The 14,210-nt window shown below is 38.5% G+C and overlaps 1 protein-coding gene across 1 annotated transcript in view; it reads right to left on the bottom strand.

Moving 5' to 3' along the window:
- LOC117826919 (piezo-type mechanosensitive ion channel component 2) overlaps positions 1–14,210 on the bottom strand; it is a 100,246-nt gene that overhangs the window by 60,344 nt on the left and 25,692 nt on the right. Inside the window, 4 exon segments of the mRNA XM_034703341.1 lie at positions 5,750–5,963; positions 6,806–7,070; positions 8,996–9,158; positions 12,247–12,289. Of these exon segments, the coding sequence (XP_034559232.1) occupies positions 5,750–5,963; positions 6,806–7,070; positions 8,996–9,158; positions 12,247–12,289 (685 nt within the window).

Below are 14,210 nucleotides of genomic sequence, written 5' to 3'. Positions count from 1 at the left end.
GAGACGTTACAAATGATTGGAGGAACCTGCAAAGTCAAGCTTTATGCTGGGTGAAGTATTTTATCAGAGGATCCCAATTCAGTGGAACTCTCAAGAGCTGCCCAGAAAGATTCAAGAGGAGACAGGATGACTGAAGGCCAAAAGATATGCAATATTCATTATTTCTTTCTTCCTTTAAATCTTGTTTTTATACATTATGAGAACCTCCTCCTCTTAAGCCCTACAAGGAGCTTTAAAATCAAACATCGGAAGTGTAGAAATCAGTCTTTATTTCTTGAAATGCTGAGGTCAAAGGATGTGACGGGAAAGTCAAGGCTTTATTTTGTCAGGTCCAAACCATCTGGGCTAAAAATCCTGTCTTATTCTTTTATTATTCATTTAACCTTCTTGGACGAATAATATCCTTAATTATAATTTGTCCATAACCAAGCTATGATGTCTGCTTCGCATCTCATCTTCCTCTGCTATTAATGCCTGTCAAGACATTAAATGCTAATTAAAATTGATAAATTGAACAGTTGATATAAAAAAATATAACTTTGTGTCTAGAGTCCCCTGTGTGACTTCCATTAGCAGCATAAGCAGCAGCAAGTCAATCTGGGACATTGGGTGGTTGTCATTGGCTGTGCAGTTGCATTTCAGAGTTAGTTTAGTGCACATGGAGAGAGTCATGAATTTGTTTTACCACAGGATTTGAGTTTTGATTGTTCCATGAAACATGTAGGCTCTGCTTGCTATGTTGAGTGTGCCTGTTATTCTACTCTATGCAGATGATGTGGTTCTATTGTCTGAATCAAACAATGGTCCTCAAAGCATACTGTAGTGGTTTGAAGACATGAGTGAAGTTGTCAGGATGAGTCAGCACCTCTAAATCTGAGGCCATGAAAACAGAGAAGTTGTCCCCCCAGTTTGAAAAGTTTCTCCCCTGTATCAAGTATTTTTAGGTTTTTCTCTCGAGTGACAGTATACAGCGTACGGCAGGTAGACTGGTGATGTGTCAGGAGTACAAAAGGGACCTACTGGACTAGTATGATGAAGGAAGCTAAGCTGAAGGCAGAGCTCTCAAGTTACAAGTCAATCCATACCGGAACCCTCAGCTGTGGTCACAAGCTTTGGGAAATGACAGAAAGAATGAGATCACAAAAAAGTGCGTCCAGAATTATCCATAAGGAAGCTCGACCCAGCCCTGACAGATAGGCCAGACGTAGGCTGTGAGCTACAAAGAGACACAATGTCAAGTTTGGACTTTCCAGGTTTCTGATAAGGACGCCTCTCATTTTGTAGGTTTTCTGGGCAGGCCCAACTGAGAGGAGCATCCAGGGTTGACAAAGAAAGCACCTGGGGATTATATATCTCATTTACCCAGGGAATGGATCTGGATTACTAAGAATACCGGTATACCCAGAGAGAATCCACGCACTGGGAGAACATGCAAACTCCTGTGTGTGAATGGTTGTCAGTGCATGTTAGCCCTTTGATGGACTGGCGACCTGTCCAGGGTGCACCCAGCCTCTCGCTCAATGGCAGCTGGGATAGACTCCAGCCCTCTGGGACCCCTGACTGGATAAAGGGTAAAGATAAAAGATGTATGGATGGATGGACATGTTGATTATATTAAGGTTAAGAGTGATGCATAACAAGGCATATTTAATCATGGGGCTGATTTGGTTGACATGTTGTTTGCAAGGCTGCAAGGGAATCAACATGCCTTAACTCCACCTCTTGACCAGTCAGCATTTCCAATATGGCGACTACCATCTTTGGGCCTCTTCAGAAACCAATTGGTGACAACCCTGAGGTTACATCCATGTTTCATTCAACTTATAATTCATACTGGCTCTATAATGTCTTTAACAGATAGTATATTAGCATGACTTCACTTCATTTTTTGTAACTATGAAATTTCAAAATGTAATCATAATGTTAACAATACAAATAAGTGTAAAAGGCAAGTTACATCAACAACAACGATGTTTAAAACTGTAACTCCTGACTTGCTTTCATGTAAAAAAAACTTTAGGATTGAAGTTTAGTGTCTTGTCCTCAAGAAGACTTTTTACTGTAAAGCATTCCTGCAAAGAAGATCTCTTTGTACGCCCTAACCTTGGAATCTGGACAATGCACAAGGGCAAAAAATATGTTTGTACCACAAAGGATGCCATGTGACTCACTCCTTTTCCTGTGAGCAGAATAAAGGTAATCTACTCGACGGGAAGCGTGCTGACGTCTTCCAGTGACAACCACACAGATTTAGATGCCTCCTGAGTCTTTTCTGTCTTTGCGATGTAGAGGAGTGAACAGCCCCCTCTGACCTCACTATACTTCCTGTAAGGTTTCTTGTTGCAGCTGGGGAAGGCCACACGAAGCTGGTCACATGACAGGGGACTTCCATTGAAAGGAAGCGAGGCAGGAAGTGGAGTGGAAGCCAGGCCTCTCAACAGTCTCACTCAACACCCGGCCGACAGCAAGGCCAAGTCACTGTCAACAAGCACAATTAGGGCAGGCACTGAGGTGGCCTATTGTCCAGGGGGGGCTGCACATATTTACGTCTATGAGAGTTTCCCTGTGACGGCCTGAGAGTGCGCAGAGAGGAAACAGACAAGATCAGAGGAGAACGTGGTACTCATATAATGACATTGGGCCTCAGTTTTCATGCAGCGGCAGACAGAAATACCTCAGAGCTGTGGAAAGTCAACATGAACACATGAAGGGACAGCTAATGATGAAATAGTTCCTCTGTTCAGGTGAAGAGTTATCAAATAAGCTGAGGGTAAACTTTCCAAAATGAGGACTCTTTTAAATAAGGCAAGATCCATTTATGACCCCTATCAAAACACATGGCCTCAGTGTGGTGAAGGGTTGTGAGCAGTGCTTAGTCCTGTTTTGGTCTCTTGAAAGATATTAAGAAGCATGAATAGATGGCTTTGCAGTATTTGAATTCCAGCTTTTTGAGAGGCTCAAAGAGATTAATTTTCTTTTTCTGAATCGATGAGATTTCTGACAGAAATGTGAGTATCCGGTTTTTTACTTTTCAAGTATTTAACCCATCAGAAGGGATAGAGGTGTTCAGGTTTTTTAAGGTAGTAAAAAGTCAAAATTTTCTGCCTTAAGAAATGAAGTGGTGACCCCTTTGAAAAAAGTCGGTATTATTATTGAAGAATGAAGATTGAATGAACATTTCCCATGAGCACCAGTGCCAAATGTTGTAAAGATGTGGCACTTTCCAAAGTGTGCATATATTCTGATTTGTAGCTACCTTATAATTATATAAAGACAAAACTTTGTAAACTTTGATTAGTTATGGTTAGCTAACCTACTAAAGGTGAGCAGACCAAGGATTTGGTGCTCCAAAGGGATATTACCAGTACTAAGTGTAGAGCAGCATGCATAGTTTTAATAGACTATTACTGAGTGTGCAGATGGTGTGAAAAGAGTCCATTCATTCTAATGAGTGTTTTCTAACTAGAAACCCATCAACGCAGCACTGTAATCACATCTTATCAGCCATCTGAACCTGGAGAGCGATGGAGAGGACACAAGGTTTGTCCAAGGCAGTTTCAGCTAAACATAGCTGTAAATAGCCTCACTCCTGACACACAGCAGCACAGCTTTCAAATGAGAAACTGTGAGATCAATAAAACCCTCCAACACCAAGGGCACCGAGACAAAAGCTACAGTGAGACAACGGCTAAAGTGCTGCTGGTGATGTTTAAAAGGCAGCATGATTTAAGGATGCAGATAAGGTGCTGCGAGTTCATTAAACAACCGAGCAGCAACATGGTGTCAATTATTTTTGAGACGGTTTCTGTTTTAAATACTTTTGTTTCAATCATTGATCATCTGTCTCTGTTTAGGGGTCAGAATGTCAGGCAACTAAATCCTGATTAGGTTTTTTTTACCAGTGGCACCAGTTTACACTTACAACAGTATGTATTGGGCTAATTTTAAATAACTGTATCTATTTAAAAGTATTTTATCAATGTGAAAGATACCTATTAATACATATACTTTGGTCGTTTCTGCCTTTTGTACATATTCTCTTACATTATATTCTATACAACAACAATATTATAAATATTTTGAATTCTCAATTCATCGCTTTATTGTTAAATTATGTGCATATTTTAATCCAAACTAATTAATCAAGTTTTATTAAGGGCTGTCAGTGTAACGCATCAATCTGAATGTGATTTTGGTCCAGTCAAAATTCAGACAAGTCAAAAGAAATATGCACTTTGTGTCAAACTGAATTAAAATATCACTAAATTGATATATATACCATCAACGAGCTAAGTATGCAGGTGCAGCTAATCAATGATATGTCAGCAGTCACATCACAAAGCAGAGCACTGTTTTGGAGTTTGCATACTGTCAAAGATGTGTGGATAAAACTAAATCAAAGAAGTTAACAGCGTGTGATAAATTCAGACCGCACCGGTGCAGCAGGGCAGCTTTTGTTTGAATAATAAATGTAAAAGTCAAGATCATAAAGTTAAATTTAGAGCAGTTATTTGATTCCTAAATCAAGACAATAGAAATAATTGCTTTATGTTGTCAATATAGTCTTTAAAACAGTTTTGAAATGCAAAATAATGGAATTCTCTCCATGCAATTAAAAATACAATTCATCACAATACATTTTTTGAAATTCAGAGATCAATCACGGTTTGAAATCTTAATTGAGTGACAGATCAAGTTTTATTATCTCCTAATACTGACATAGAACACCATTAAAAACAGGTCAAAACATGGAGGACTGTTTCTCTCTGTTTTTGTGACCCATTTGGCAGCATGTGTCTTTCATAAAGGTTGAAATAAATACATTTATTGTATTAATGTTTTCTTTTTTGTTTAAATCAGAACTTTGATGCATATCCTGCAGCTAAATGTTCCATCTTTGCTGGCGTTGCAGAAAGTCCCTGTTATGTCCTGGGTGGTAGCCTTCAAATGTAATTTTTAAATGAGTAAATAAAGAAATCCTTCTTTGCATTCAGGTTGTCAACTCAAACACAATGAGCTTACTGAGTTGAGGTTCTTTCAGCTACAGAGTCTGTATTCATCCCAGCTGTGACTAACGTATGTTGGCAAGATGTGCAACGATGTGGCTTTACTCCAACCACAACGTTTCACCGCTGCAGCCACAGACAGCTGATTGTCTCCTTTCTCATGCATAATAAAACAACTCTGTCGTAGTGAAGAGCCTAAAAGCTCTGCTGCTGATATTGATGTGCTGTGAGTAGATTTAGATATACAGTATCCCCTTCCAGCTGCGTTTGCCTTTTCCTTCTTGTTTGTAACAATAGTAAATATTTATTATCCTTTAAACAAACTTGCCTTGGGCCCAATAAATAACATTGAGTCAAAGGATCTCTGAGTGCTGAGTGCTATCATCGCTTCATGTATTTTCATATTATTAAGGAGCCAGACATCCAAAGTGTGGGCTTGTTCTATTTATGTTTACCAGTAATCGAAGACACAAGAGATGTATCACAGATAAGTTTTACTTTCACTAGATCAAGACTTTTTTTCCTGAGGTGTGGGAGACAGTTTGATATTCATCCTTAAATTTAAATGGCACTTAAAAAAAAAAGTTAACATACATTTTTGGGGGATTTTTCTGCAGCCTCATCATGATTTGACCCTTGCACCAAATACAAATTAACCTCACATCATAACAAATATAAAACATACAAGGTAGCACACAGGATTTTAAATGTCTCTATGATTTGACTGTGTCTGTTTCTCTGACCTGATGTAGCTGTCGGTTGGTGAAATGGACTCCTGGAAGAACTGGAACTGGTAGAGGTAGAGGACAATGAGGTGTCCAGCACTAAAGATGGCCATCAGTACGCACATGCAGCTGAAAAGGAGTGTGTCAAAGGTCCGACGGAGGGACCACCAGGTGCCCAGGAACAAGAAGATGAAGAAGTAAACAGCGGAGGTCAACGAGGGCAGCATGACGCCTGAAACACAAGAAAAAGAGAAAGTGGAAAAAAGTGGAGACAAAGTCAGAGATCAGTGGTTTGATTTTCTGATGAGGATAACATGAAACCCTCTGCCTTTGTGGATGTCACATTACATTTAAATCACAAAATAGCAGCTACCGGGGAAAATGATTTGTTTGTTAGCCACAAACCTTGTTTCGCATGTTGTAACTTTTGTATTCATTACACCTCTCCAACACTACTAAAACAGATGTTTTAAGTACACCTTAAAGGACTTGTTCTGAACCATTCGTCCTTGACAAATGGTTGCAAGATACATTTGTATCCCCAGAAGAAAATTATCACAATGAGACATTAAAAGTACATAATTCAAAATGTTTACTTCTTTTGCCTTTTTAGTTTTCTTCAAAATGTGGAGAATTTTACAACTTTTCCCTTCATCTGCATCAAATTTCCTACATCTAAAATAAGTGAGTTTGTGAGATGGATAGTTGTACATTTACACACAGATTATTTTCAATACTCATTAATTTCATTACTAATTTGGTTTCAAGAAGTAAAAAAAAGCTGAGAATATTATCCACATTTTCTAAACTTAAGTTGAATAAGATTACTTTTATTTCTCTGCTTTCATGAAGCTACCACATGATAACAGCAGTTTACTCACTAAGAGAGATGCACCTCTGTGTTCCTTGCAGTGTTGCCTTTTAATAATTTTACTCAGTCTTTTGAAAGTACCAAAATACTCTAATTTATGTCATCTGTTTCTGTTGAGTTGTTGACTAACTTCACTAACAATTTTGCTGTGGTAATTCTATAAGATCATTCTGATTCATCGTACAGCATGCAAACCTGCTCACCTGTCATGCCCAACAAGATGGTGACCACCACCTGCCCGGCAGTGGTGATCAAGTTCCCGATAACCTCCTTCACTTTGGATGCAACCTGCGCAACAATCCGCAGGATCTTCATCTTGGTGCTCTCTTTCGCCTCCTCCTCCTCTTCTTCCTCTTCTTCCTCTTCATCCAGCTCCTCATCTTCTTCATCCTCCTCTGCCTCGTACCCTGCCTCAAAGTCTTCCTCGAGCAGGATGTTGTCGTCCAGGCTCAGCTTCTCCTCTTCCTCCTTGAGGGTTGGTGGAAAGTGACACATTATATTTCAAAGATGAATTATCATGAAGGCTGAAGGTCTGAGCTCTCCATGGTGCTGAAAACTCTTTCCTAACAGGTAGCTGTTGCACAACAACCCCTCCCAGTGAGGGTGTGTTTGGGCATGTTTAGCATGTAGCACAGCTTATTTAAACATACATGTGGTCTATGTGGCTGCTTGACATATTTAAGCAACTCCTTGCAGATGTTTTCCACTTCTCATTTAGGATTTAAAGGAGCCACTTCTTTCTTGGCTGCTCCTTCTACCCAACTTTGTGTCCCTTTTTTCCTTCAGGCAATAAAACAGAGACATAATGACTAATAAGCCATTCTCTGTGACTTCAACAGAACACAAAAGGTAATGAACAAAGAAGAGAAGCAGCTGGTAAAACTTCTGCTCCCACAAACACTTATTTCAGCTGCGATGGCTCACTGGCCAGAATAAAAGCTTGAACACAATGCAGGATCTTCAAGTGGATTCCTGGTGTTTCTTCTCAGTAATGGGAAGCAGTTCCATCTGTGCCAGCATGAGCAGCACAGTAGAAGTGAAAGTGAATGTGGATTTAATCAACACTAAGTCATAAAGAGAGAGTACAACTTGCCAGCAGATGAGGGCTGTATTCCAAGTCATCAACACTCGCAGGGAGCAAGTTACACGAACCCAGCTACCTTCAGTTCATGAGCTAAAAGGACAGCAGTCTTCAGTGGACGCTTCAGCAGATACAAACCATTGTGAGGATTAAGAATTTAATCTGAGCTGTTTTAACTTGTTTGCATACCTGCCAGTCATCATGACTGTGGTCTGGAAATGATGGCATGATCGTATTCCTTTTTTCCTTTGTTTGTCCAGAAATATGAAATGAGTTTGTTTACATATGTTTACAATGCCATATGGGACCACCTACAGTGTAGGGAAGGTTTATCCATCATCATCAACATCATCAAAATTATGAGAATACATTTATTATGGATAATAAAATCAGTTTGTACACAGTTAATATCTCAATAAGAAATGTGTTGTTTCACATTATTAATTCACTGTTTTCGGTTTTATCTTGACATCAGGGAAACCTATCCCCTTAATTCAGGCTCTCTTACTTTCTTCTCTCCATTTACAAATTCCTCCTAAAAATGTAGAGTCTGTCTTTTCAGTAAGCAAAGGAGATTTATTGATCTCTATGCACAGATATCTCCATGCAAGAGCTTCTACCAATCAGTTTCGATCAAAATTTCAACTAGTGAGCAATCCAAGCTACACACCTATGAAAGAAGCTTTTACTGTTTTATTTTATTCAGATTTTTAATGTTTGACCTCTATTTTCATATGTCTGTTGGTTTTACTGTCTGTTTGCTTTCACTGCCTTGATACTGCTTAATTGATTAATATTATTATTATTACGACCAATGGATACACATGGAAATAAATAAAAGTTGGTTGATGATAGATGTATCAATGTGTAAATTTGTCACTATAACTTAATCTATTGATCAACTTTTAAAGTGGGGGGATTACAAAGTGCTCTGAAATGCAAGCAAAGGCACACATATGAACAAAGTAGAAGAAAACAAAACACAGAAAAACTCAATCAACAAGATAACTTAGACAACATAAAACCAAACAACAAGAAAACCCAACCAGGGGAGGTCACCCGAACAACACAAAAAACAAATAAACACAGTAACCCAACAACAACATGAACTGATTTAAGAGATGATTTAAGACTTTAAAAGAGATAAAAACAATAAAAGAGATAAAAACAATAAAAGAGATAAAAGTAGGAAAACAGATAAATGCAATACAATAAATGAAGCCATAAAATAGATAAGTGTAATAGAAATATATACAAAGAAGCTTAAAGACAGACAGATAGGACATTACATGTCATCATAAATGAAACCCACTTGTTCCTCTGCGTCAAAGTCTGTGTTGTACTGGGCCATGTCCTCAGGCGGCCTCTTCTGGACCAGACTACGACACAGCAGCCAGATGGCCAATCCCACCACGAACATGCCGATGTCAGGGATGAACACTCGGATGCCGTTGCCTGCATCTGCACCAATCACGCTGAAGACAAACACAAATACAAAAGGATACGTGTTGACAGAGAGCAGACGCTCGTTTACTGTAAGAGGAATCAATTCCAATACGTCCCCAAAATTGGGATTTGGAGCAATCTCGCAAGCTGGGATCAAAAGCTAGTGATGGAAAATGGGCTGGAGTACAACAATCTGAACTGTCCATGGATGATCACTTTTAATATGAAACAGTTTTTCTAAGAAACCCCAGGACTTGTGGTTTCTTGTGGAGTTCACTTGGACAAGGCCCAGAAATGACTGCGTTGTCGTGTGAGTGAATGTGGCTGGGGCGATTTGTCACGTATCACTCACTGTCTGTCTCAGTCTTCATGTGTCTGTGGCTGCCAAACACAGCCTGGAATAGTCTCTTTAAAAGAAACTGCATACGCTTGCATGAGTTGTCACTGAGCATTATTTTCCTAGGATGTAATCCCCATAAGAGCAGATATAACATATATAATCACTGCTATATAATATAGCAGTGATTATACCGCTCTGAAAACAATACCTGCTCACATGAATGCATGGGAATCTGCATTTTTCCACAACTCAGCTGTTCTTTTAATATGTTCACTGTGTTGATTGCTTCAGCTTTTATATGGAGTACCACCCATTTTAATGAAATCTGGCTGGCTGGATTTCAGTGTGAGTGTAATTCCAGTCAAACACAGTCATGGGGTTTTGTGTTTTTTTTGTTTTTTTTAAATCAAATTAGGAAAAAACTTGTTTACTCCCTTGAAAATTGCATCCATTGTTCCCTATGAAGCGGGGATCACTATTAGTTGTCTTTACAAAAGTTGAAGGATTCAAATTAGTCATATTTTGTATTTTTCTTTGGTGTGTTGATGCTTGTTGAAATCTGTAACAACAAACACTGTGTGCGGATCATATTAAGCCATAAATGAATGATATTCACTCCAGCTTTGGTCAAGTGTGAGTGTGTTTTTCATTAAATCCACTAAATATGACAATGTTTAGAGTCTTGAGGTTCCCTGGAAGCAAACAAGGCTTTTGTAACTTTTGTCATTTGATTAGTCTGCTCGCCTCAAACTAAATACCAAAAGGGTTGTTCAAACAGGAAGCTTAACAGTGGCGGGCGGCTGTTGCCATGACTTCAGGCTTTGAAGGAACCACTGGGATGTGTTGCTTCTGCCTGAGGACAGGCTTTATGAGGTGTCATGATTGCGTTTTACAATTAAAGCAAATAAAAATTGTCCTTAAAATGGCTAACAGGTTTCAAAACCTTTAAAACTGACTTTTATCATCCACACCAATTTTCTATTTCAGTTTTACAACAATCACTCCCTATCCTGTGTTTGGGCGGCAAAGTGTGTTCTTTACATTTCATGCTGAGCTCCGACTGCAGTTAAACTGTTTACAATAAACAAAAAGTACTGGTAATTCTGCAGCAGGGGAAAAGCCGACCAAGTGTTTGGAGGGAGCTATAAAGCCACCGGTCATTTTAATCTTATTCTGGCCTTGAATGGATACAAGCTTATAAAAGTTAACAAGTCAAAAAGAGGGTGCTAACAAAGCCGGTGGAAAACGCACACTCAGATAAATGGTTGGGCCTTGGGCTCCTGTTGGTGACTTCACTCTCATCAAGGACGTCTTTTTCCATGTGCTTTATTGTTGTGAGGCTTTGTGCATCCTAACACGGATGAAAGAGATGGAAACGGTCAGAGCCAGTCAAGGTTGAGCCAGCAACTTTAATGGATGCTTCTTTCCCTTTGTTTATCATGCAAGAGGATTACAAAAACATCAGCCGTGCTAAGACCTGTCCCGCCTCGAGTCGCAGGCCAAATTACTCATAAGGCTTCAGCGACAAACTACAAATAAAGAGACGATAAAACCTGTCCTCAACCATCTAAATATTTGGTGTGATTGGAGGATTTGGAAAGGTCAGGCTTGAGGAAACAGAAGATCTGTCTGTGTGAAAAAGCATAAAACAGCTGTGAAGTCTCTGACTTTATTACACATCTGACTAATATGCTGCATTCTCCTCCACAGGAGTGCCAGTGAGGAGAAGTCAGCATCCGCTCAGGCAGAAAATGCAGCTGTAAACATTGTATACACTGTATATGATCCTCGACACAAACAGGTAAATGCAGGCGGGATAAAATGTTTATGGCTCTACTTCCGCCACTTACAGTTCACTATCCACCAAAGGCTGTTGAGTACTGGAAAAAGGATGTGGCTGAGTTTGGACATTCCCGTACTTAGGAAACCACATCTAACACGATCACGAGGGTGTGAGGAGACAAACACGGCAGCAGAAGCTTTGAAGTATCGTCCTGTCAGCTGATTGTCAGGCTTAACTAGGTTTACTGTTCATCAAGAATCCACACAGGGACAGGTTACGGTTCATAAAGCATGTTGGAGGAGGAGCCAGCATTGCTCAATGCAAAGAGTGGTGTTTACTTGTGTTGCTATATTTAGGACACTTTGCACAAACAACACAACCTGCTTGTTGTAAACACAGAGAGAGCTACATGTCTGGTCTCTGACTGCTAGATTTAAAACATTCTTACTTTTAATAAGCATGTTTGTCTTTGCATTGTGTAGAAGTTATCATATTTTTGACCCTCGGTTTAACAAACAGTGATGGGGCTGATTCATATCTGTAGGAGCCATAATGTTGATTTTCGTGTCTTGTTTGTTAATCATGATTATTTCCTTTTAGGGTCGACTTCATTTACGGTTTTGGGTCCATGGGTGTGGTTTACCTTTTGTCTACCTTTTCAGTTGTGTGGCAGGCGGCATACAAAGAGGGTGAGTGAGTTTGAATATTTTTGTTGACCGCCATCGTCATCATCATTATCATCGTTAATTTAGATATTTTGTGGTATTGAATTATTCTGAGTGTTTTGTTAATAAATAGAAGCTGCACTTTTCAATCTTAGCCGCTTCAATTTCTCTTCCGGGAAAATGTAATCTGAAATCAATTAAACACTGTTGATGCTGTTTGTTAAAAACAGAAACTTGAATTAATTTTATTTGAGTTATTGTCAAAATTTTAGCTAATACCATTTAAGCGTTGCATTAGTTTGAAAGTGTTGAATACATCATCATCTAACCTCTCAAAGCCGATTTGTCTGATGGATTTCTCCCACGACGAACCTGCACAAAAAACATAAAAATCAGTTAGTGAGTGTTCATATTTTCACAAAGAGAAGCACTTCATTACCTTTTAGCAACGCTTTAACACCAGGATTTATTAGCATGGTTATTTCAAACATTATCATGCAAGTGTACAAAAAGTCTTCACACAAATAAGATTATTTTTATAATAATAATAATAATAATAATAATAATAATAATAATAATAATACATTTAATTTATAGGTGCCTTTCTGGACACTCAAGGTCACCTTACAGCATACCAATATTGTAAAGACGCTCAACAATAAATGAATACATAAATACAACAGAATAACAATCCAATACTAATAAAATGAAAGGCGAGGGGAAGGCATTCCAGTCCCATAAAGACAGATTAAAGTGAGTATGCTTGGCAGAAAAGGTGAGTTTTGAGGCGGGATTTGAAGGTGGTGGGAGAGGTGGAATTTTGTAAATCCTGGGGGGAGAGAGTTCCAGAGGCGAGTGGCAGAGCGGCTGAAGGCTCTCGACCCCATGGTCAAAGTATCAAGAATATAAAGGACCATAGCTGGTGTTAATAATTTAGTGTTTGCAGGGATTTCAAAGAAAAACATCCCTTGACCCTTCTAAACTTCTTTAAATCATTTTTAAGAGCCAGAATAAGCTGGTTTTTCATTTCAGTTGATATGTAACAGCAAATCTGTCTGTGCCCACTGCTGGGACCACCAATGTGTAAAACACATTACAGTAAATATTTCATTTGTTCATTGTTTTCAAAGCTCTGACTACTTGAAGTGTTCCTGAACGTCACTTCACCACTCAGAGAGACATTTCCAGGTATTCAGCCGGCACACTGAGAAGAGCTGGCCTTTGTTTTTCTGCCAGAGGGAAACAAAACGTCAGCGTGTGGCTTTAGGACTTACTCTGAATGACATTTCCATGTATCCGTTGTCCTGTTCGTGTATCAGGCGGGTAATTAGCTGCTGAAATGCTGCTGAGGTGTTAGACTTTGTGTTTTATGGAGCGCAGTGAGGATAGAGTGAAGATGCTTTAGTGAAAGCAACACTGAACTTAAAACAAGCAGCAAAGAGGGAGAGAAACAAGAGTCAATTTAACTACCTGTGTGAAAAGAACCTTATCTATCAGGAGGGTGCAGAGCAGGATAATAACACGTCTGAAATCCTTCAAGAATATTTAAAGTGCTCAACATCTGATTATTAAGGAAAGAAAGATGGAAAGAAAAATGAAAGAAAGATCAAAAGTAAAGAAAAAAAGATGCAAAAAGAAAAAATGACAGAAACTAACAAATGAAGAGAAGCAAGAAAGTGAGAATAAATAAAGGACAAAATAAAGATAATAAAGAAAGAAACGAGAAGGAAGAAAGAAAAAGAAAGGAAGAGAGAGAGAACAGAAGTGAGACAGAGAAAGAAAGAAAAAGAAAGAAAGAAAGAAAGAAAGACAGGAAATAAGATGCAAAAAGAAAAAAATGACAGAAACTAATAAATCAAGAGAAGAAATAAATAAAGTGAGAATAATAAAGGACAAAGGAAAGATAAGAATAAAGAAAGAAACGAGACAGAAGAAAGAAAAAGATAGGATGAGAGAACGGAAGTAAGACAGAGAAAGAAAGAAAATGAAAGAAAGAAAGAAGGCATAATTAAAAAAGAAAAATGAAACGAGAAAGAATAAGAAAGTAAGAAAGAAAGAAAGAAAGAAAGAAAGCATAAATAAATAAAAAGACAGAAAGGAAGATGGACAGAATTAAAAGAAAGAAAGAAAGAAAGAAAGAAAGAAAGAAAAAAGAAAGAAAGATTTCACAGCATGATGGTTCAGTATACTTCAAATATTATCAGATTCAGACTTGGACAGATAAGTTCATCATCTTCCTCCTTCAGCACTAAGCTTTAAAAAATTCAGTTTATCTCTTGAAATAGTATTTTTG

Source organism: Notolabrus celidotus, chromosome 15, assembly GCF_009762535.1.
Source record: "Notolabrus celidotus isolate fNotCel1 chromosome 15, fNotCel1.pri, whole genome shotgun sequence".
NCBI lineage: Eukaryota > Metazoa > Chordata > Actinopteri > Labriformes > Labridae > Notolabrus > Notolabrus celidotus.
This window is presented reverse-complemented; position numbering and strand designations above follow the sequence as displayed.